This window comes from Artemia sp. Qi Xiang Cuo, chromosome 8 (genome assembly GCF_049724085.1).
Source record: "Artemia sp. Qi Xiang Cuo chromosome 8, ASM4972408v1, whole genome shotgun sequence".
In the NCBI taxonomy this organism is placed as follows: domain Eukaryota; kingdom Metazoa; phylum Arthropoda; class Branchiopoda; order Anostraca; family Artemiidae; genus Artemia; species Artemia sp. Qi Xiang Cuo.
The window spans coordinates 819,542-843,379 of NC_142801.1; the positions used below are offsets into that span (position 1 = coordinate 819,542).

The 23,838-nt window shown below is 36.5% G+C and overlaps 1 protein-coding gene across 3 annotated transcripts in view; it reads left to right on the plus strand.

The window, feature by feature from the left end:
• Nucleotides 1-23,838, plus strand: part of LOC148949052 (erythroid differentiation-related factor 1) — a 101,445-nt gene that overhangs the window by 34,208 nt on the left and 43,399 nt on the right. For all 3 annotated transcript variants that reach the window (XM_089093121.1, XM_089093120.1, XM_089093122.1), the window contains exons 4-8: nucleotides 4,015-4,158; nucleotides 5,489-5,653; nucleotides 12,830-12,999; nucleotides 15,678-16,049; nucleotides 22,709-22,966. In XM_089093121.1, coding sequence (XP_088949247.1) covers nucleotides 4,015-4,158; nucleotides 5,489-5,653; nucleotides 12,830-12,999; nucleotides 15,678-16,049; nucleotides 22,709-22,966 — 1,109 coding nt within the window. The remainder of the gene's footprint in view (nucleotides 1-4,014; nucleotides 4,159-5,488; nucleotides 5,654-12,829; nucleotides 13,000-15,677; nucleotides 16,050-22,708; nucleotides 22,967-23,838) is intronic.

Sequence of the window (23,838 nt, forward strand, 5' to 3'; positions counted from 1 at the left end):
TCCATATAATTCATAACGCTTTCTTGAAAGGTCTTCAGGTGTTCGGAGAAGAAAGTTCCGACTTTGTTATTCTTGTGCATTCATTTTTTGACGGCTGACCTGCACGTTGTGAAGACTATCGAAAGTGCCAAAAGAAAGTGGGAGTGCCAGAGAATGCTTTCATGAAGCATGTCCCAAGCCGCTGGCTGACGATCGGACGTGCCCTCGCTAGAATCATGCAGCAGTTGCCGGCAATCTTAGAGTACTTCCTGAACTTCGTGCCGAGAGAGAAAAAAATTGAGAATCTTCTGTCCACTCCCAAGTTTCTAAAGATTGTGGCTTATATCAAAAGTTCGACGATGAAGTCCCAACTCGAGTTTGTTCTAGCCTCAGGAGAACTGTTCATGAGTTTCACCCAACTGTTCTAGAAAGAAGAGCCTCATTCATGTTCTGCACTCAGAGATCAAAAGACTAGTTTTAACCCTTTGTGGACGGGTCTTTACTCCAGATTTCGTGACCAAGACTGAAAATTTCTCACCAGAAATGTTGAACCTTGCTGAAAAATTTGCAGAAAAGCCCATAGTTTCAGAAAATTTTGGATGAGCTTTCGGTGAGAAAGCAACACTGAAAGACGCGAGGATTTTTCCCGTCTGCTTTTAAAGAAGCGAGGATAATTCCGCTTCACAAAGGTGACTCTCCTGAAAACCCATCAAATTACCGCCCTATTTCTATTTTGTCAGCATTTTCTAAAATATTTGAGAAGGCAATTTATAAGAGGATCTATGATTTTCTTAAATCGTTTAATTTTTTCACAAATTTCCAGTTTGGTTTTAGGTCTGGACACAATACTGAGCACGCTATCATTGCTCTCATCCAATATATTCATGAAGGCTTAGATAGAGGTGAAATTCCAGCAACAATATACTTGGATTTTAAAAAAGCATTCGATACAGTATCCCATTGTATTCTTTTTCGTAAATTGGATAATTGTGGTGTACGCGGACCGGCGTTGGATCTAGTTAAATCTTATCTTGATAAGAGAAAGCAACGAATAGATGGAGGTAATTTTCTCTCTTCGCCTGTTCCTCAGTCCTCCATGGTTGGTGTGCCTCAGGGCTCTGTCCTAGGTCCTCTGCTTTTTCTAGTTTATATAAATGATTTTCACCACGCTTTGGCAATCCTATGTCTCAGCAAATATTTTGCTGATGATACGGCAGTTTCAATTTCTGATAGGAATGACGAGGAATTGGAGGCAAAACTTGATACTGCATTTTCCAATGTTCTTGAATGGTGTTCCGCAAATTTTATTGCTTTGAATTTATCAAAAACTAATTTCATAATTTACGGCAGGAAGTCAAATATATGCCCTCGTATTACCCGAGTTACTTCTTCAAAGTATCTATTATCAATATCTCGGGCGAATGTGATAAAGCACCTTGGACTTATGATTGACGAAAGATTATCTTTTAAAACCCACATTCAAAATATACTTTTAAAAATTTCAAGGTGTGTTGGTTTAATGCGAAGGTTGAAGTATTATTTGCCCTACTCTGCTTTACGAAGCATTTACTTTGCTCAGATTCAGTCTAATATTAATTATTGTTCTCTAGTATATTTATCTACATTTAAAAGCCATATTAAACCAATACAGTTTTTTACAAAATAAAGCAGTAAGAATCCTCAAACTTTTTATTTCATCACCTATTTCACTTCCAAATAAGTCTTCTACAGCATCCTTATATACTTATTTAGATATACTTCCAGTTTCTCAACAATTTACTTTTGGAGCAATTGTTTTCAAATTTAATTATGACATTAAGAAATTACCGCCATATTACCTCAATCAAAGTTTGTTCTCCCGATCACAAGATTTACATCGTTATGACACGCGACAAAAAAAGAGTATCTACATTGACAAGTATAGTACTGAGAGATCTAAATTCGCCCCGTTTGTGTCAATAGCCCGGTGCTGGGATGCTCACAAGGATTTTATTGATAAATTTTCTTCCATCCATTTAATAAAAAGGAATCTTAAATTTCATTTAGTTCAGGATTATTTTTAATTAAGTGTCTTTTTAATATGATTAAGTTATTTGTTTGGATTTTTGTTCTATGTGAATGTGGGCCTCTCGGCTATCTTTTAGTATGAATTTATTTTTAATAATATTGATCTCTCTTTTTTTTTTATATATATATTTATATTTATATTTGGATCCTGGGCTAGCTGCTACTTTCATATTATTTTTGTATTATTGTATCTTTGCCGTCGTAATTATCTTTGTATTGTAGCGTAAAATTTTTTATTGTATCTTTGTCTAGGCCTAGTTTTTCGAGCTTGTCTCCCCATGGGCCTATGTCAATTATATACATGTATATGTTAATAATAAAATGATTGAACTTGAACTTGACAAGGCCATTTTCTATGTCAATGTGTGAAAACATTTTATTGCGGGTATTCGCCATATTTTGAACAAATGTCCTCTGGAAAAGGATGGTTTTCTAGAGACTTTACGCTGTTTGAGTCCGATCAACATGAATGATTCAAGAAGCACTTCAGACATAGCGGTTATGGCACGCGAGATTGCGATTGGAGTAAGCTCAGACGTCGCCCAGGCTGAGTGGCTGCTTTTGCGAGCGGAAACTGGACTCCGTGAGGACATTACTCGGATCGATCATTTTTGGAGCCATTATTTTGGACTGGTGAATGAGCGCGGAGGCAGCAAGTACCCGGAACTTACCAAGCTTATCAAAGAGGTGCTGACGTTGTCGCGTGGCAGCGCAGATGTTGAGCGTAAGTTCTCGCGTTCTGATAGGATTCTCGCTGAAGACCAGGCCTTGATGTCTGAACGCGTTCTGGATGCGAGACTCATGGCATATGACATGTTGAGGCTTTATGGACGAAAACCAGAACGGTTTGTTATTACAAAAGAGCTGTTGAATTTTGCACGTTCCGCACGGTCTTGGTATCAACAATATCTGGATGAAAAGAAGATAGAAGAGCTATCCGAGAAGGAGAAAGCAGCTTTCGAAGAGGAAAGCAAGCGGAAGTTGGAGGAGGTCCACGAAAAAAATAAAAAAATAGAAGACCTGGAAAGCAAAAGGAAAAGACTTACAGTATCAGAGCAAGAAAAGAGAACAGTAGCAGATACTCAACTTCAGGAAGCGACGGACAGAATGAAGAAGGCTGCCGAGTCCAAGGGTTCCATAGACATTGCCCTAGCTGTTTCTTTGCTCGAAGGAGCTGTGAAGTCCAGAACAAGTGAAAGAGAGTAGATGGTGGAATCTGTGAGAATGGAGCAGTCTCTTGCAAAGAGAAAAACTGACCTCATATCGAAATTGATGCCCAAGAAGCAGCAAGAGTGATTCCAAATGTTTTACCTGTATCAGTTAATCGTTGGCACAATATGTGTATCTTATTTTTTACTGTTTTTTACTATTGGTACAGTTTGTATTTGAAATAAAAAAATAAATAAATGCAAAAACTCGGGAATTGACGAATTTATGTGACCAGGCATCCCACGCCATCTACCACAGATCTGATCCCGAGGACTTACGAATCCTATATTTGGCCTATATTTGGGCCCGGGAAAATCCTATAGAAATAGGACAGAGCCTATAATTTGAAACGAACCGACCTGTCCAAACCCTGCTATAGAGACTCCTTCGGTCCATTTTAAACTTATTCTTCCATATGCCCCCCCTCCCTAAGCGCAAGTAGGCTGTGGTGGACAATTGGGCACTTATGTAAATTTCAACAATAAGTTTAAATGTAATTTTCTTAGCTATATAACATGCATGTTTTTTTATTTTTTTACGCAACTCGTTATGAAAAAGTAAAAATAGAAAAGAGAAACAAATATTTAAAGACACATTTTCGAGTTTTGTGAAGAGACAAACTTATGAGTAAGGTTACATGTGTAATCTTCCAAATTTTCAAGCATTTATAAAGCCTGTCATTGCACATGTACGTTAACATAATCATTGAAGACGTCTTTGAGAAGAAAAAAAAGTGTAAATAACGTTGACATTTTGCAGATAAGTATGCTAGTACACAGGATCGGGAAAACGCTGTTGATTGACGAATTCGATGTCTACAAACATTTAATTCAAACGGAAGAATCGGATTGGAAATGGTTGTCCAAATTTTTTCAAAACTTGGTCGAAAAATATCAAGCCAAGGTAATTAATAAATTCTTACTTATTTATGTTGCTTTTAAGCTGTAAACAAGCTTACCAAGTCAAACTATTGCCGAATATACCGAGAAATAAAAGAAGAAACGCCAGTCATTATAGTAGTCACGAAATTCTGAACTCAGAAATTTTTGAAAAAAATGTTTTAAAATATATGTGGAATTGAATTTTTTTTTGCATATTTGTTAGGTATACCGGCCCCCGCCTAGAGCCTGTTTGCAAATCATAACTTTCAGATGCAAATATTTTTTCTTTTGTGGATTTTTGTAGAACCCTTCTTGTGCAGAACTTAGAGGGTGGATTCGTACTGAGATGTTTAGTTCAGTGTTTCGTTTTACGTTGTAACCCTTGTTAATTGTTTCTATTAATTTTATTACAAATTCTCTAAAGTAATATTTTTTTTTCACTTTTAATTTCACTTTTTAATTATTGATCAAATTATTGATTTCCTTAACTTATGTGTAGTTGTATGCCTCGTTAACTGCGTAAATCTATTTTTGGGCTCAGAATTGTCCGAAGAGAGTTTCCGAGAAATGCTAGAACACTGATTACAAATGTACTTGAGTACATTTGGGGGGAGGGGTGTCAGAAGGCCCGACCTGCCAACTTTCGTAAGCAAAGTGAGGCGAGTTAAAGACTACATTGGCTAGAACCCTGCTATTGCAACATGAGGATTTGGGAGGACTGAAAGCATAAGTTGCAGCGAGTTCACTTCGGTCCAAGCACCACTTGTACGACACAATTGTAATGTTGGTGAGGGCCAAAGATCCGAGCTTGAGACGACTGTAGTGAGCAAGGGAAAATAGGGGGGTATCAATAAGATCATTAACTATATAAAAAAAAACATGCACATTCATGTAGGTACGACAAACAAAGAGAAAACAAAGACCAAAAGAAAAAATGTCTAACAAAACACTGAACAGGCCAAATCTATATTTATTTTTAAACTTTAGTGAATTTCGCAAATAATTCAGTTGAATTTGTTTTTACTTCATATGAAGGTCTAGCTTGTACATATCGGGAAGGGATGTCCATTTGATATATGCACAGAAGACTTTATTTATAATTTGTATAATTGTAATTTGTATAATTTGCAAAATATAATTTGTAGAATATGTACTAAAACCCTATATTTTGGGTTTTTGATTCCGACCAAAAAAAAAATTCATCTGGTGCCACCCACCATTTCCTTCCTAAGAGTTCACACCAGTGGTAATAGTTTAAAGATCTGAATAGGTGTTTATAGACTTTATATGTGAATGTTTCTTTCAATTCACTAATCTTTTCGTTGGTTATCTCTCTTTTTAATTCAATGGAGCATAAAGTGGTCTGCCGTACGAGTAAAAGCCGAGATGTTTTATTGGAGAAAAAATTAGAAAAGAAGTTTCTCTGTCACACCATTGAACTAGCTGAAACCTGTGTGCCTGATTTCATACAGTCTCGAGGTGCGATTCCTCTACCAGATGTTGGATCGGATAAAAAGGTAGGATTCTCGTGTTTGCTGGGTTTTAATTAATTATTTATTAATTATTAATTTTAATTAAATATTTATTAATTGTGTATTTATATCGACAAATGGAATATTTTTTATTGGATCATTGTTTATGTTTGATAAAAAGGTACGACTCTCCTGGTTTATCTTTTTGTATTACCGACGTAAATTTTTATTAATTATGCCTATATCGCTAAAAAGAACCTTAGAAACTCACTCAGTTTTGTGGATGGGGGGGGGGGTATTTTTAAAGCTTGTACTGGATATTTGGCTATGTATCTGTTGTTAGTTCTGATCTGCCATATTCTATTGGTGGTATTTTTCACTTTTGTTACTTATTTTCATTTTGTCGTTAAATTAGAAAATTTTATCAGTTATTTTTAAATTGATTAAAAATCAACTTAATTTATTGATTTTGTATATACCAGCTAAAGAAGATGGTTTGGCTATCGAGAGAAAATGATGCCCTAGGTTTTTTTTTTTTTTTAATGAGCCCGTCATCAATAGCACGCTTATAAATTGGTCCCTTGGTTTGTAACAGATCCGAAAATGTGCTGGATGGGGACATTACTAATTACTGATTACTGATTATCTGAAATTAATGATCAAAACACGTCTGAACTGTTTCTTTTTTTCTCCCAACCGATAAAAAAAATATTTTTTAGACATTAAAAATGACTTATCATGATCGTATTACTATTGTAATAATTTTAAATCATATATTTAGTCCAAATTTATTTTAGATAAACGGGGAAATAAGCTACTTGCGTTCATAGCACAAAATGAAACAAACATTTATTTATACAAATGTACGTTTGAAAAGAGGAAGGGTTGGGTTTTGGTCCGAACTTGTTTAAATTTCAATCATTTAACATAGCCCATTCCTCCTAACTAAAAGTACATTCGTTAAGATTTCCCCCTTCAAAGCTACAATTTGGAATTAGATGGTGAATGTTGAAGCGAAAACGACAGAAAGTGGCGTCCTTTTTAAAAATTATGGCTGGTATATCTTATTGGAAACGTCTGAACTGTTTCATTTTTTATCAAACCAGAAAAAAAAAATTGAGACAGTAAGAAGGTATCATAATGATTTAATGATTAAAACACAATTCTCCGAAGTCATTCCTATAAAATTGCCAAAAAATCAACATCTTTAATACCTATTATACGTGCAGATAGCCAACATACAAAGAATTTATGTGATTTTTCTTGGACATATGTATATTATAATTAAGGGGCGTTTACAAGCCCGGATTTTTTGGAGGTATTCTTGAGGTCAATCTTGGGGGATTCTGACTATTCTTTCTCCTCTACTTGCATCTACGATTTGTACCTCTGAATCCCACTACTACTACTTCTGAAAACTCACTACAGCATCAAGCCGCCTGAGGCCAACACTGCTACGGATTTCCCTATCTATTCAAAATATTCCTCTTTACACCTCCCAAGAAGTTCCAATTTCCCTAAGTAATTTATTACAACCTCCTCCCGCCCCATTAGGAGACGACTTGGATCTCGTTTGTCCCTAAATTGTTGGCTGAAAAGGACGATCTTTGGCAATCTGTCACCCATCATCCGCAGAACTTGTCATAGTCATCTCAACCCTTCTTTTATTATAGCCATAAAAAACGTGATAGCAGCACATTTTTTGTACCCTTACTGTTTGAAATATGATCAGTCAGAGGGGTACACAAAAGAATCCATGGATATTTCCTCTGAAAAATATCTAGCAAATCTTCATCCGTCTTTTAGAGTGACCACGTTTAAGAGCCATACTTGACAACTGTCATCACTCTTGTTTCTAATATTCCAATCTTTGTTTGAAGACTTATCTTCTTTTTCTTTCAAACTCTTTTCATCTCTGAGAAGAAAAAATACACTGGGCCGTGGCTATTCAACTTTCAACATCTTCACTGCATCCACCATTTTCACTAATAACACTACCTAGGCATAGCAGTAGTATAATAACACACTACACCAACCAATAATATGTATGATAGTATACGCATAACCAATTTACACCTAATGTAATATAATAATGCTACGCTACGGGAAGTCGAAATTTTCGGGGCAATGGAGTGTAAGCCGTACGAAATGCAAATATTGAAACAGTTGTCTCACAGTGCTGGATAGCGGGTGCTCTGCTTCTTAAGCCAATAGTCCAGTTCTTCCAGTATATAGAAAATCAACAGTTTGACATGGGATATTTTTGGCAGCTCTGTAAATGAGACGAAAATCAATTGTAATCTGTCGTAATCTAGAGGCTCATAATTGGTAATTTTCCTCTTTGATACTTGCTAGAATAGAGATGGTTTTAGGGGGGGGCACAGAGGGGGTATTTGCCCCGGGTGCAGAAAGTTAAGGGGTGTAGAATTTCCAGTAAATAATCTAACAGTTATATTTTGTGATTTTTGGAATTTTATTTTTATTAAAATGAAGCAGAGGGCACAATTGGCAGTAAGTATAAGCAAATTTTCATTTTCCCAGATCTTCATCAGAATTCCATGAAAATAAAAGTAAGTAGACCGAATTTAATTAATTTTAGTGATTTTCTTGTGTGTGTGATATTTTGTATTCAAACCTGTTCCTATTTATAGAATGTCGAGATAATTAAAAAAATTTCAGAGACTAAAGTAAGAAAAGTCAGATTTAAATAAACGGAAAATTTTGTTAATAAATGAAAATCTTGTTAAAATTTAACCTGAAAATTTTTGGGAGACAGAGAGGGGGGAGGGGCTAATCAAGATTTTGCCCCGGGCAAAAGAGAGGCCAGAACCTTTACTGTGCTAATATTGTTGAACAAGAGCAACGACTAGGACTAGACCTGTAGTACTGACAGAAAAAAAATGGATTTTAACACAGAATTTAAAGCTCAATTTTGGGAGTTGAGATTCAGTTTTTCCAGAAAATAGGACATGCAGTTGTTTCTAGTATTGTAATTTGGTGCCGCTTGGACGATCAGTGCCTACATCTGGTCACCATGACTTCATTAGTCGATATTTTTTAACCGTCCCCGTGTTGAAATTGGATATGACTATTGTATGAACAAAATTTGTACGGATGGCAGACTGCTTATGTTACGTGCTTCATTTTCATTCTGACATTTGGTAGTTTTTTTTTTACTTATCAATCTGTTGATCTTACATCTTTTGACAAAAAACAATGTTTTTAAAGAATGTAAGGACTCTGATCTTTTTGCTCTGTGCCCAAAGTTTATTCTTCTCTGGTCAATGATCTAACGACTTTATGGGAGTATCATCCGAGTCCTCAGCTCTAGTTGAGGAAAAAAAAGGTTGATTAAGGACTAAATATTTTTCTAAGTTCTGCTAGCGTTTGGCATGGGTCTTAATGTAGTAATTCCTCCAATTCTTTGTCGTAGAACTTTTTTGGGACGCAGGCTAGACATTAATCTTACATTAGTTTTACAAGCTAATGTTGAAGTGATTCAATAAATTAGGCTAGATATTAGTTGGCCTCCCCCAGGCAATTCAGCGTGTCCCCAGGTGGTGATAGGGGAACACCCTAAAGGGTCGAGGGAAAATTTTTGGGATACAGAGAGGGGGGGTTTAATAAGGATTTTACCCAGGGCAAAAGAGAGGCCAGAACCTTTACTGTGCTAATATTGTTGAACAAGAGCAACGACTAGGACTAGACCGAAAGGGTCGAGGGCTGCCTCGACCCTTTCGGGGTACCTGCAAGACTGGGGACCTTGCGGTCAACTCTATTCCTACTTGAGGAGTGGAGCCCCTCGAGGAAATTATAGACTAGTAAACGACACAGTATTCACACGAGATTCTGATTAATGGATAATTCTTCTGGGCTTGGTCTCTTTTGGCGGGCGTTTTCAGGCTGAAAAACCTCCTCCTAGCTAATTTACCTACTAGGGATGCCTCCCCATAGTAGCATAATATTTGTAGGCATGAATATATAATGAGTCGGAGGTAATAGGCTTGAGATTGTCTGTGCAGGATTTTGACTCTTGTTGATAGAAGAGCATCGCCAAGTGCTAAAAACCATATTGTGACCAAGATGGGCCCCGGATTGCACAAAGCCCCCATTCATGGAGCTCCCAGGGACTTCTTGCTGTCCGGTTCTAAGCCTGTTTAAGCAATTCGGTGTAGACTTGAGAAGATATGTGATCCCCGTCCTGTACTGGTATCTGGGATCATTGCTTTTCCTGAGGTCAAAATAATTTCAATGATTCAAAGAACATGAAAATTGGAACTTGGAATGTTACGACGTTAATAAATGACCATCGTATCGACATTTTGACTGACGAATTCAGACGATTCGAACTGGACTTCTTAGGAGTTTCAGGAACTCATATCCCAGGGGTGGGAAGTATGAAATTAGGTGAGATAGAATTTGTTTACTCGGGTAGGAAGGATGGGGTACATAGACAGGGAGCAGGGCTCATGATAAATAAGGAAGCTGCTAAGTCTTGTTTAGGCTGGGAAGGTATTAATAATAGAATACTAATTGCTCATTTTATGACTAAAAATTTCAGAGTATCAGTTATAGTTGTATATGCCCCTGTAGAACAGACTGACGGAGATACTGGTGACTCGAATGAATTTTACTTACAGTTACAGAAGCAAATAGACAGGGTTCCGGGTAGAAATGTGATGTTTACTGGGAGATGGTAACGCCCAGGTTGGTAGAAATAGGCATAGATAGTATCCCAGCGTAGGTAAATTTGGTGCAGGAAAAAAAAACAGTAAGGGAAACAGACTTTTGTATTTTCGTACACATAAAGATCAAGCTGTGGCCGCGATAGTGTTAGGTGACAAAATTATTGATTACTTAGCACGACCTTGATAGGACGAATAGACAAGAAACCATACCGATAACGCTATAGTTAACCAAGCACTGATGATACCAGTAACATATTCTCGTGTATAGAAAAGTGCCGTTACTAATGTTAAGAATAAACATCACAATCTAGTAGTGTCTAGGGCTAATTTAAAGCTGAAATTTCGGAGGGGTAACTACCTCCTGTGAAGTTGTTGTGTTGTTTGACTCCGGGATGAGAATTTGAGAAAAAGTTCCCAGGAACAGTTGAATACTAAACACGAGAGTTTAAAATTCGACAATATGGAAGATGGTTGGAATAATTTTAGAAAAATAATTTGTGAAGTTGCAGAAAGTGTCTTAGTGAAGAAAGCTTGAACTGCAGCTAAGGATATTAGTGACAAAGCTTTCTGTATAATAAAAAGAAGAAAGGACTTATAAACAAGAATTAGCGTAGTTATAGATTATATTGAAACAAAATGAATGTAAAGAAAGTGAAGAAAACATTAAAATATGCACTAAGGAGGTGTGAAGTGAGTCCATGGATAAAAATTGCCGGGATCTGGAAGATGCAGCTAGACGGCATAATAGTAAAATATTGCACTGGAATGTTAATGAATTGAGAGGGAGTAGTCAATGCGGACTTGGCCCAGTTAAATATAGGAATGGGGCCGCAGTTAGTGATAAGGAAAAGACTAAAGAGAGATGGGTCGAACATTTTGAGAATTTGCTTAACCGAGATAGAGTTGAAGGAAGAGATATAGAGGAAAATACAAAAGTCTGTGATACCTTGGATGTGAATGAAGATTTGTTTTGTGAGGAGGAATTAGCGGTAGTACTAAAAGGACTAAAAAATAATAAGGCTCTAGGTGCTGATAGGGTGGTAAATGAGTTTCTTAAATATGGTGGCTCTGAGTTTAGAAAAAGTTACCGAGAATTATGAAGATGATTTTTTAAAAAGGGGAAGTACCTAACGATTTTAGAAAAACCTTAATTAAGCAACTTCATAAGAAAGGTGATAAAAGTGAGTGTGGCAATTTTCGAGGGATAAGTCTGGTCTCTGTAGGTAGTAAATTACTTAGTAATATGATACTTTTTAGACTGAGAGATGCCGTAGACAAAGTTTCAAGAGAAGAACAGTGCGGTTTTAGAAAAGGTATAGGATGAGTCGACCAAATTTTCACTCTTAGGCTAATAATTGAGAAGTGCCTGAGTTGTCAAACACCTTTGGTCCTCAGTTTTATAGATTATGAACAAACGTTCGACTCTGTTGACAGAAGAGCTTTAGTAAAGGTTTTCTCCTTGTATGGTATCAAAGACAAATACATTAAAGTGATTAGTGCTATGTACGAGAATAATACTGCTGCGGTTAAGGTAGGAAATGAGGTTAGCAGCTAGTTTTGTATTGAATCGGGAGTTAAGCAGGGTTGTGTTCTATCCCCCTTTATATGGATTGTTTTGATGGACTTTGTCTTAAGGAACACAGGAAAGACAATGGGAGAACACGGAAAAAAACGGGGAGGAAAGACTCTCTTGGACATGGATTATGCTGATGATCGAAGCATCTTGGATTAAACTGTGAGCAAAATGAATGAAGTTTTAGAGGTTTTGCGAGTTCGGGGTGCTAGAATAGGTTTGAAAATAAATGTTATAAAGACTAAGTCACTAAGGCTAGGAATAAGTGAAGATGTAAAGGTGAAGTTGGGTGATGAAAAGATTGATCAGGTGGACAGCTTCACTTACCTTGGTAGTATTATTAGTAAAGATGGTTGGAGAGGTGAAGAATGCAAAGGTAGAATAGCCAAAGGCTCAGGGTGTTTTTTCACAGTTAAAAAAAGTTTGGAAGTCTGCAAACCAAGATTAGAATATTAGAAGCTACAGTGATGATAGTGGTCAAATATGACTCTGAAACATGGGCGCTCCGAAAAGCGGATGAAGATTTGCTAGATGTTTTCCAGAGAAATAGCCTACGGATTGTTCTGGGTACCCGGCTGACTGACCATATTTTAAACAATAGGCTGTACCAAAAATGCGGTTCAATACCGCTCTCTAGGGCTATAATGAAAGAAAGGTTGAGGTGGCTAGGGCACGTTGTGCGGATGAAGGATGACAGATTGCTGAAGATTTTTCTTTTCGGCCAACCGTCTAGGGCTAAACGGAAAGCAGGTCGTCCTCGTCTGGAGTGGGAGGACGTCATAAAGAAAGATTTAAAGATTTAAACTTCAGGGCCGGGCGTAAAAAGGGAGGCTTTGAATAGATTAGGATGGAGGAGGAGCGTGCGTAGCTGTGTTGGCCTCAGGCGGCTTGGTGCTGTGGTGAGTTGTTAGTAGTAGTAGTAGTTCCAGTATTTAAATCTAAGAGCTTTTTCCCCCTTAGGTCCAGAAGTCTTTTGTGGAAGATCAAGAAGAAGAATTTGAAAGTGAGGCAAACTTGACCGGCTACAGCCGCAATATTATATGGAACTTTGAAGATATTCGAATGCTTGTGGGGTCAGATATGCCTATTTTCGGAGACGGAAAGCATCCCTGCGTCAGCCTTCGCCTAAGGTAAATATGTACGTAAACTCTTGGGGGAAGGGGATCAGATGCTGCAAAATTGAGTTTTATGCCTAAATAACAATTAAGTATTTTTGTTCAAATTTACAAAATCTAAACCATTTTATTATAATTTATATAAAATTAAGCAAATTATGCATTTTATTATGCACCTTTTATTTTGACTTATTTTTTTTACGTACATTGAAGTTGATTAAACTAAGGAATATAATTGTGATAAGAATAAATAAACTACTGCATTGAAAATAAAGATAAAATATTTTTGTGCTTTTCACATAGTCCCGTATCTCTGATCTAGCTGTCTGCTGTTAAATGGTTTCAACAGACAGACTTTCCTGAACAGTAACGCGTGTTCCGCACTTTTAGAGACTTGAACCGTGTTTATAGAGACCTCACATACTGCGAGCTTAAATTAAAATATACAAACTACATTAAAACCTTATTCGGAAAAGCTAAATGAAGTTAGTAAGTTTTTCTCTCACTAGGCAGAGTACTCACATGATCAAAAGTTGAAAGTTCTAGTGCTCTATTTAAGAGTCAAAAGTGACTGAAGGGCCATGTTCTTTTTTGCTAAACGTCCGTCTACCCCCCTCCCCCCAAGACATTTGATCAAATTCTGAGGTAGTGATTTTGTTCAGAATAGTTGAAAAGTCCAATAAGATTGCCTTCAGGGATGACATGACCACACAGTCCCAAGGTCAGTGGCATTAAATTATGTAAATTAACCACTGTTGACAGATAGGTTACACAATTTTTTCACAGATTACAGTTTAGAATATCTGTAGTATCTCTGGGGCGGCTTTGAGGAAGGAATTGAAACTTCCAGATACTGATGAGGAAAGGAAGTAGGGATTGAGCAAAGAGGCTTTAAATTTTGTGATGAAGGATGAAGAAGGGGCTAAAGATGTTCTCCGATTCACCAAAATATTTTTGCATTGCACACTTCTATGGATCTTCTTATCTATGTATTGCTATATAGCGAAGTAAATCAAAATTTCCTATATTTTGACAGGTTATCAAAATGGCGTATTTGCAATATTTGGGGAACAGCTCGGAGCATCAAGTTGAAAATCTCAGGAGGGGTTGTAAAAAGGAGAGGTGGTCGCAAATTGGCCGTTAAGTTGGAACTTAGGGGAGAGGGTAGAGTCAACTCATAAGATAAAACTACTGCTAGAGATGAATAAATGAATTGTAAAACGAAAAGAGGTTAATTAATTAACAGGGGCTAGGATTGACCCCTTTGAACTTTATTTTGCTATTTATGATTAAGAGACATCATATTTGGGCTTTGCCCACGAGAGCTATGTCTTGTTTTTGAATTAAATGAATTTGAATTTGATAAACGAATCCTAAAATCATTATTTACCAAGTAACTAGCCTACCTTCATTAGTTATTTCCAGTAATCCAGATTATTATGTAGATTTTCTTTAATATTTTCGTTTTGACGTGTTTTTTCGTTTTGACGATTTTCAGTTTTGACGAATAAAAATCATACTCCAAAATACATATAATTTTCAGTTAAAGGTGAATGACACTCAAGCCGTATTGGGGTTTTGAGGAGGAGGGGGAGGGGAGTAAGGAAGCACTATTGATATGTGTAAACCTTGATTAGCCTTGTGGTATTGTTTTGTTGGTGTGTTGTTGATGTTTTGACGAACAAAATATACACTGCTTGAAACGCAATTCGCTGTCAGCAAAGCGCAAATGATGCTCTGGTCTTTAGAAGGCAGAGCGGGGATTACCCTGCTCCTCTTTGTCGTAATTTCTATTCGTCTACACTTTGACTTGATTATTCATTTCTCTTCTCCAGCCTTTTTGGATTCATATGTTCATTTATAGCAGTATTGGTTGTCTTTATTTTTGGTATGAATATTCATTTTAATATCTGTTTCTATTGGGTTTATTACTACTAAATCCTCTTCTTTTTAAGTTTAAGTTATTGTATACCTTTTAACATGGCTCTTTACTTATCTTTGAATTTATTCTTTTTCGGAAAACGTTTTTTAAAATTAATTTAAGTAATAGTGAAATTGTTTCGGACAAATTAAGATCAAAGTACAAGAGCCTTAATTTGAGTATAGATTCAGCCCTGGTTTTACTATTTGGCAGAAAAAGGAAAAAAGTCTAATTTTGTTCCAATATTTACAAGTCATCAAAAGGAAAGTTATTAGAAGTTTTGTTTCCTCCTCTTCAAGAGACACCTTTCTAAATTAGAATAAAAAGATCTTGAAAAGGGTTTTTACAACAACAATAGCAAGGTTTTAGAGTGTAGCAGGCACCCCCTCCCCTCACCGCTTTTACGAAAAATACCGTATCTGTTCAGTTGCCTTTATTAAGGTTCACTTTATTTTAGGCTTGTCTTAATCAACATATGTTTTGTTTACAAGAGGCTTCTGGGTTTAATTTAAACTACTGTTACTACTAGCAACCCACTGCGATGCCAAACAGTCTGAGGTCAACACAGCTACGCACGCTCCTCCTCCATCCCATTCTGTTCTAAGTCTCCCTCTTTTTATCCTCTTGAGAAGTTCCCATTTCCTTCAAATATTTCCTTACGACATATTATCCTACTACGGGAAAGCAACCCCTACTTAGCCAGGAAAAGGGTATTCAGCCAAAAAAAAAGTCCACTAAAACAGACGGTAATTTAAGATATTTCTATGTTTAGGGACATGAATAAACCAATCAGCATTCTCACTGGAATGGACTACTGGCTTGATAATCTAATGTGCAACGTTCCCGAAGTTGTTATGTGCTGCCATCTAGGTGGGCTTGTCAAGCAGTATGAGTTGCATAAAACAGAGGACCTTCCTAATCTTAAAGGCTCGGAATTCTCCCCATCCATTGTTCGAGACGTAGCGAAGAATATTCTTGGTTTTCTCAAATCTAAAGCTACCAAAGCCGGTCATACCTATTGGTTGTTTAGAGGAAAAGATGATGATGTCGTCAAACTGTATGATCTGACGTCTATTTGCACGGAAGTTGTTGAAGATCCTAGCTTAAATCCTGTTACTGTACCCTTGGGTATACTTTTGTACAAGTAAGTGTTTGTTTTTCTAACCTAGGAAGCTAAGTTATTCCAAAAATGTCTTGCGGTTACTTTAAACTTTTAATGTCAAGATGTCTAGGTTGCCACATCCAAACATCCTGAAGAGTGACTTTTGACCCAAAATAGAGTAAATAAATATGACAATTTTTAATAAAAGTTTTCCCAATCTTAAAGTCTGAAGCGAAGAATTTACATTTGATATGCCCAGTAGCCAAAACGGATCACTAAATAATTACTGTTACTCCGTTACTAATTACTTATGCAAAATAAGTTACTTGAGGCATATTAATAATGATAACAATTTTTAACCCTGTTTATTAAATCAAAATAGAGCATTAAATAAATGAAAATGAAATACACATAAGGACATTACGAACAGAAAACAAAATATTACCGTTACTTAAACACTGCCCAATTTTTTTTTTATTGAAACGAAAAAAAGCTTCAACTATTGTGTAACAGAAATACAGCAATACAAAATAAAATAAAACAATATAATACAAAACAATTATACAAATATGATATAAAATAACAAAATATAAAAAATACAAATATAATATAAACTATTAATATAAAACAAATATAATATAAAGACAATATAAAATAAAACAATTCAGATAAATACCAGCACTGTTTAAACTTGGATACAGTTCAGAGGCTGTCATGTCTATCAGACGACTGCGTCACGCTTCCATTTTTGGTTTATCTAGGTTGCCTTGGTTTAGTATGACTCTGTAAACTCAGCCAAAATAGACCTAGGTGTAAGTGGGTACATCGATAAATGTGGGATGGATAAACAGGAAAAATGTACCAAAGCACAGGATGGGCGGCCCCCAATCCCCCATTGTAGATTCTTGCTGAAGGGCCATGGAACAAAGATCGGTACCGCCGGTAGAGACTGTAAAGTCTAGAGCCGTATTCTTTTTTTCACCTTTTTTTTTTTAGCAAAACTTGAACTTTGAAAGGAAGAATTCATTTTTGATATATCCTCTATCCAAAAACGGCCAAAAGTTCGCACTACTTTACTGCAGAAAGCTATGTAGTTTTACTATCGAATAGCTAAATACTTTTTTTTTCTTTAAGATACATTTGCAACCTATGTTTCTGATTTCGCATAGAAAGCAAAGTGAAAATTACATCCTTTTTAGGATAGTTACTTAACCCTAAGAGCTTTGGAGGGAGGGGATGTAAAAAGTCTTTGGAAGATATTGCCCCAACTTTTTAGCAAGTTGCGCGCCTATGTAAACATTACTTTAGGACTTCTAGTGTCTAGAGGCACACGGGGCGTCAGTCAGGAGCCTCCAATCTTTCCTTAAGGGGGGGGGGCGCTGCTTAAATATCCTCCCACTCTGGGATGACACTCCTCTGGGGGGCTCTTCTGTCACTTTCATATGTTCTACGGAGCGTTTCCTTTGGTCTTCCTTGGTGAAGGGTGCCTTCCGGTTGCCCGTGGAGGAGCATTTTAGGAATTCTGTGACCCGGCATATGAAGGATATGTCTAAGGTCTTGCCATCTTCGTTTTCTCGCAACAGAGGCGATGTCTGGTTGGCATGTGCTAATACTGATCTCGTCTTTGCTGACATGCTTTCTCCAGCTGATCCTTAGGATCCGGCAAAGACAGTTATTTTCAAAGGCGGTAAGACGTTTCTCCTGTTCTGCAGTTAGTTCTGGGCGTTCCATAAAGCAACCCAGAACAGACTAAACATTACTCTGAAACAGTTTGAGTTTCTGTGAGTATACTGTGGATTTCTAGACTGGTAGAAGTCTCCGAAATACTGCATCGGCTAAGGCTATTCCGGTGCGTGATTTTTTTTTAGACCCGCCACTGGAAGTTACTGTACTACCTAAATACTTGAAGTCTGTCACTTGTTCGATGTCTTTACTCCTAGTTGGATTCCCATGGGTAAACTGCTAATTGATATAGCTTTAGTCTTTGGAGTGTTGATGTGCAGTCCGAACTGTTCAGCCTTCTTTGCGAGTTTGTTCCGGAATTCCTGAAACTTTTGCTTGTCTGCTTGAATGAGCCCAACATCATAGGCAAAATCGACGTCCTGGAGAACCTTTCCTACAATTTGGATTCCACGTCCATTTATCCGTCTAAAGATCTAATCTACAACTAGGACAAAGAGAAAAATTGACAGTAATTGCAAGATTGGCGTCAAGCCTTGCTTGACGCCAATCATCATTTTGAAGTAGCGCGTGTTGTCATGAGAAGGATCGTCAAATCCTTCTTTCTCTTCGTACATAGTAACTATTGGACGAACTAGCTTCTCGGGAATGCCATAGTACTGAAAGACTCTACAGGATTTGACGATCCTCTGAATCAAACGCTTCTTACAAGTCCACGAAGAGTATGTACAGGCGTTGTCGCCATTAATTAGATTCCTCCAGTATCGTGTGTAAAGATAAGGAAGGAATGCGATCGCTTAGGCCAGAATCTATGTTGTTCTTCACATAAGTGGGGATCAAAGGCAGTTTGGAGTCTTCCTAGTATTATGGTCGTGAAAAGCTTCGCCGGGATTGAGAGAAGATTGATGTCTCTGTAGTTGCCGCATTCTATTGCGTCTCCTTTCTTGAAGAGTTTGACTCTAGTTCCTGTTCTCTATTTTTTGGGGAATCTTTCGGTCTGTAACAGGGTGGAGAAGAAGCATAGCCTGATTGCCAAGATTCATCTCAGGCTGGACTTGATCATTTCCGCTTAAATGCTGTCTGTGCAGGGAGCCTTCCCATTTTTTAGTTGGTTTTTTTTTCTGCTAAGAGTATCTCGTCGGCTGTCGGCTTGGCTTCACTGATGCTGAGATTGAAGATAGGTTGGCCTGGTATATCAGGTGGAACTACAGGTGCAGGGCTATTTAATAGAGTTTCAAAATAACTAGCCCATCCTTCCACTTGTTCTTCCACGTCTGTCAGGAGCATCCCTTCTTCATTCTTTACTCGGCACTCGTGTAAACTTGCCAACTTGACGCTTATGTAAAAGACTAATATTTCTCAGTTTTGCTTATTAGGTTTCAAGAGTGCACTCGCTAAAAATACAATAAGAAACAATGTAGAATATCTAAATAAAGAATAAACAGAATAAATAATGTAGAATAAAGAATAATAGAATTAAAACTGTAGAACAAAGACATAGGGAAACAGTTTCAGCCAGTGAAAACCAGAAAACTACGCAAATATTTCGGCCGAGTCCTCTGCTGATGTAACAAAGACGAAAACAAAAAAAAGACTTAAACGAAGAAGATGTAAACAAAATAAAAAGACAAACCCCCCCCAAAAAAAAAGGTTAAATAGGAGGGCCCTTCAATCTCATAAACTGCAAGGTAGTGACATTCTAGTTTCTTTTTTGCTTTCTTTGATCGTTTCTTTGACAGTTGTAATTTATTTATTTATTTCCCTCAAAATCGAGGAGTAAATAAAATACTTGAATGAAATTGCAAAAAAAAATTCAACAAATGAAACAAAGCATTGATTTACAATAGGTTTAATAACATAACTGAATAAAACAAGTAAAAAACAAAGTATCAAACGCTATGAGTTAGGATACAAATTATCTATTTTAATCCTGGCTAATTCCAACGGCTTTTTAATTCCAAATCTCAAAACTAATTCAGTGTTACTAAAACAAATTGAAAAACAAAGTAAAAATGTCCAATATTTAAAATTGCAATCGCGAATTGAAGACAAAATGCGGAGTTTAAAATATCAAAAAAGATCAAGGGTCGGGTAGAGAACATCCGGGAGGGCCAATGCAATAACAAAACGTCGTAAAATATAGCGACAATAGATACCACAAAGTCTTATTAGTGAGTCTAATTAATAAATTACTAATTAATAAAATTAATATTCACTTCGAATCTCGTGCTGAGATACAATAAGGTAAACCCAGATAAACAATAGTTTCATCTCTGCTTGATAAAGTTTCTTCTTTTCTTTCTTAATTTGGCGATTGTGTGACTTTGTAAATTAGTCTGTTTGCCAGAAAGACATAGTTTACATAATCTTGTATGTTACACGTCTTGAGGAATTGATTTTTATTAAGTATCTTCTACTTATAAAAGGAAAAACATTTAACAAAACAAATTAGTGAGAGTTTGATTTTCAGGTTTTATTTGCACTGTATTGTTTCCTTGATAACTACTTAGAGTTTTTGAGTAGCTCAATCACATATAAGTGCACACAGGTCCAGGGGTGGTGAAGAATTTTTGTTTAGGGGAGGGTAAAAAAAATTGGGCTCCCCCATTGCTTTTTTTGCCCCTCCGTCCCCTGTAATTGGTGCAAGTCTTAACCTTCTGGCTTGGCGCGTGTGCTCCTTTGCGCTCCCCCTGCATCCGAGCCTGCACATGCCCAACCATTGAGTGTTGGGCAAAAGTCCTGTTTTTCAACTTAAAGACAGCTTTATTTATTCAATTATTTTGAGTGTTAAAAAAGACGTCGAGTGTTGAGTGCTGAGCAAACTTAAATAAAGAATGACCAAATAATTACGTTTGCGAGTGTAACTCAATAAAAGTGAATATTTTTGAGGCTTGATTTGTGAACAAGCTTATTATAAAAGTTTCATCTCATCTGACCTCACTTAATATGATGACTTTGTCAGAACGAAAAAGAGCAGAACCAACCAACTAAAACGAGGCAAGTTAACATCCAGTGGAAAAAGAAGAAAAATGCAAATATTTAGGCCTAGACCTCCGCTCACTCTCTCTGAGCAAAAATAGAAAGAATAAAAAGTAGACAAACTTCTGGGAACAATATAAAAAACTTAAAATAGTTCTTTTTGTCTGTTTTTGTTTCTATTTTGTGTTATATAAAACATCTTAAAAAACATAAAATAGAAGAGAGGAAGTTCACTGGCTATTTGACCTGGTTTTTCGTTTTTGTCATGATTAAACCAGTGTGGTCTAAAAAATTGGTGGCAGATCTGCTAAACGAATTTTATTCTTTGATTGACGGGTTCTGCAATTCCATTTTTTCGAAAAAATGCTGGCTTTTCGTTTCGTTCAGACTTATAGACTCAAGAAACGGAGAAAGAAAACACCATGCCTTTCCAGCCCTTTAGAGGGTGAAGGGTGAGGGATGGATAAAACAGTTTCTTTATTCCTATATTCACGGCGCCAAGTACTTAAAGATATCTGATATACCGCTATTCAATTACCTCGTTTTGAAACCTCGAGGTTTTAAATGTCTGTTGAAACTTCTTTTAAAGGAGTCAACAGAGGGATTTGCAGGAATAAGAGCCCCAGGAAGATTGTTCCAGATAGAAGTGCAACGCCGGATGAAGCTCTTCCTCAAGTACTTGGTTCTTGGCGTGTCCTTCTTTGGATAATTGAACGGGGCTGTGTGCCTTCGCGTCTGCCTTGTCGGTTGGACAAAGGGGGAACAATGCGAAAGAGCTCGGATTAGGGAGGTGAATTCATATATTTTATATACATAGTTTTGAGGCTTTATTTTTTAGGGGATTTGGGGTTCTTCAGACAAATATCAGCCGAATTAGTGGAAGTTTAATTTGTCTCTTTTTGGACAGAATTGGAGATGTGAACTCGAGGGAAATTTTCCCTGATAACAGAATATTTTGAATCCCTTTGGATTGTAATTTTTTTATTACTTTAAACATATAACTCACTCTAATGGTGCATATGAGCTCCCTAAAGGCAGAAAAATTATGTAGATTTTTCATTGCTTAAAATTTTTTTATTAGATTCTTGCTTACGTATTTCTTGGCTTATACACCTTACTTGTATTTAATATCAGACGGCTTCGCTTCAATAGTTGAGAACTTTCTATAGGAAGCTTCTACAGGAAATCCTTTCTTTAGGAAGCTTACAAATACTAAATTACTGTTTAATTCTAGGGTTGTCGCGAACATCCACCGTTCTTCTCCGTATGATGGGCGCCAAGGAGCAATTAGAACCTTACTTACGGGCTCTCTTTCGCTTCTTAACGAGAAAACGCAAAAAATGTTGTGGGATATTTAAGCAGCATTGCATAGGAATAGGTCAAATCAAGGTCTAGAATCCAAGAAAAAATTCAAAGGTCTAGCCTGTATAAGCCTAGCTATGCCTAATTAAAAGATAATTCTTATTTCTATATTAATTTCCTTGGAAATATCTCCCCAGCCCTTGAGGATTAATTTCTGTCATTAAAGGATATGACCCTCATGTTTTTTGTCAAATATTAATGGGAAATTTCTCATAAACATAATTAATTTCTCAGTTACTTGCAATTTATGGTTCTAAAAGTTTTGAATTTAGAATAACAGATGTGACGTTCAGCGGCTCAGTAAAAATATTTCAACGCAACCGTTGAACCGTTGTGACGCATAAACTTGCAACAAAAAACGTAGGAAATTTGACGGATAATGCAAAGACGGGCGTCTTTGCATAAAGTCGCATCAGTGGCAACGCAGGATAAGACGCTATATTCTCGTTTCTTCCTTCTTTTTTTTTTTTTTTTTTTTTTTTGTCATGATTAGCCTAGTGTGGTCTCGGAAATTATTTAGTTAATATCAGACGGATTCGCTTCAGTAGTAGAGCGTTGATAACTTTCTATAGGAAACTTCTACGAGAAATCCTTTCTATAGGAAGCCTGCAAATGCAAAATTAATTCTTTAATTTAGCTAAAAGTAATTACTGTTTATGTCCTTAATTGTTTAATTCCAGGGTTGCCGTGAACATCTACCGTTCTTCTCCGTATGACGGGCGCCAAGGTGCAATAAGAACCTTACTTACGAGCTCTCTTCCGCTTCTTAATGAGAAAACGCACCTAGATTATATTATCACCGCTCTTTATATGCTTAATGATCTTTATGTTCCCTCTGATTTGGATCCTGCGTCGCCAAACCTCTGTCAAGACGAAGACAACAATTCCAGCGAAGATCTCATTGAGGAAGAAATAGATGAAGAAGATGATGATGATGAGTGAGTATAAGCCATTTTGACAATCCTAGAATCACACTGGTTCGTTTTCGCGTTATAATGACAGTTTTGCATCAATTTATCAGACATTTTTTCTGAATTGTTCTAGGAAATATAATCTTTTCTGAGAGATAAATGCTTTAATATTTCATTAAACTCATGTAGCTAGAGAAAATTTACTTTTTCCTCTACTATATCCACCAATATCCTGTATCCATAATATCTACTATGGTCCATTTTCAAGGACCCAAATTCATGAAAATGTAGGGAGGGGCGCAAAATATGTTTGTCAAATTCTATTGGGGGGAGGGAAGGCAATTTTATTATTTTTCGATTTTTATTAATGAATATTTCAGGAAAAAGTTTTTTTTCAGTGAAAACAACATCGAAAAAGGTGTTCGAAAAGTCGAGAGGGGTGGCTAAAAATTTTGGGTAGGGGATGGAACATTTGTTTCTCGACAATAACCTCCTGATATAGGACATAAAATGATAGGACACAAAAAGGATAAAAAACATTACAGTTTTTTTGTGAAGTTGTAACATTAGGACATTATTTTATATTGAAAAAATGAAAAAATATCGTTCTTATGTTTGAATTTTGTGTTTTCAGTAAAGCTTTAATTTTGCACAATCCTACAAACATAAGAAGATATCAGTATTCGTTTTATTCGCAATAGCTTAATAGATATATGTTGCATAGGCTTCAAAATAGTTATTTTGTTCTTTTTTATGTTTAACCCTGCTCCTTAAATCTATCAAAAATTTTTATTTAATTATCACTGTCATTACAAGAAATAAAAAAAAAAAAAAATGGTATAACGTTACTCCTTTCTTCGATAGGATTAAGTGCAAGCTTTTGCACTCACTTTATTAAG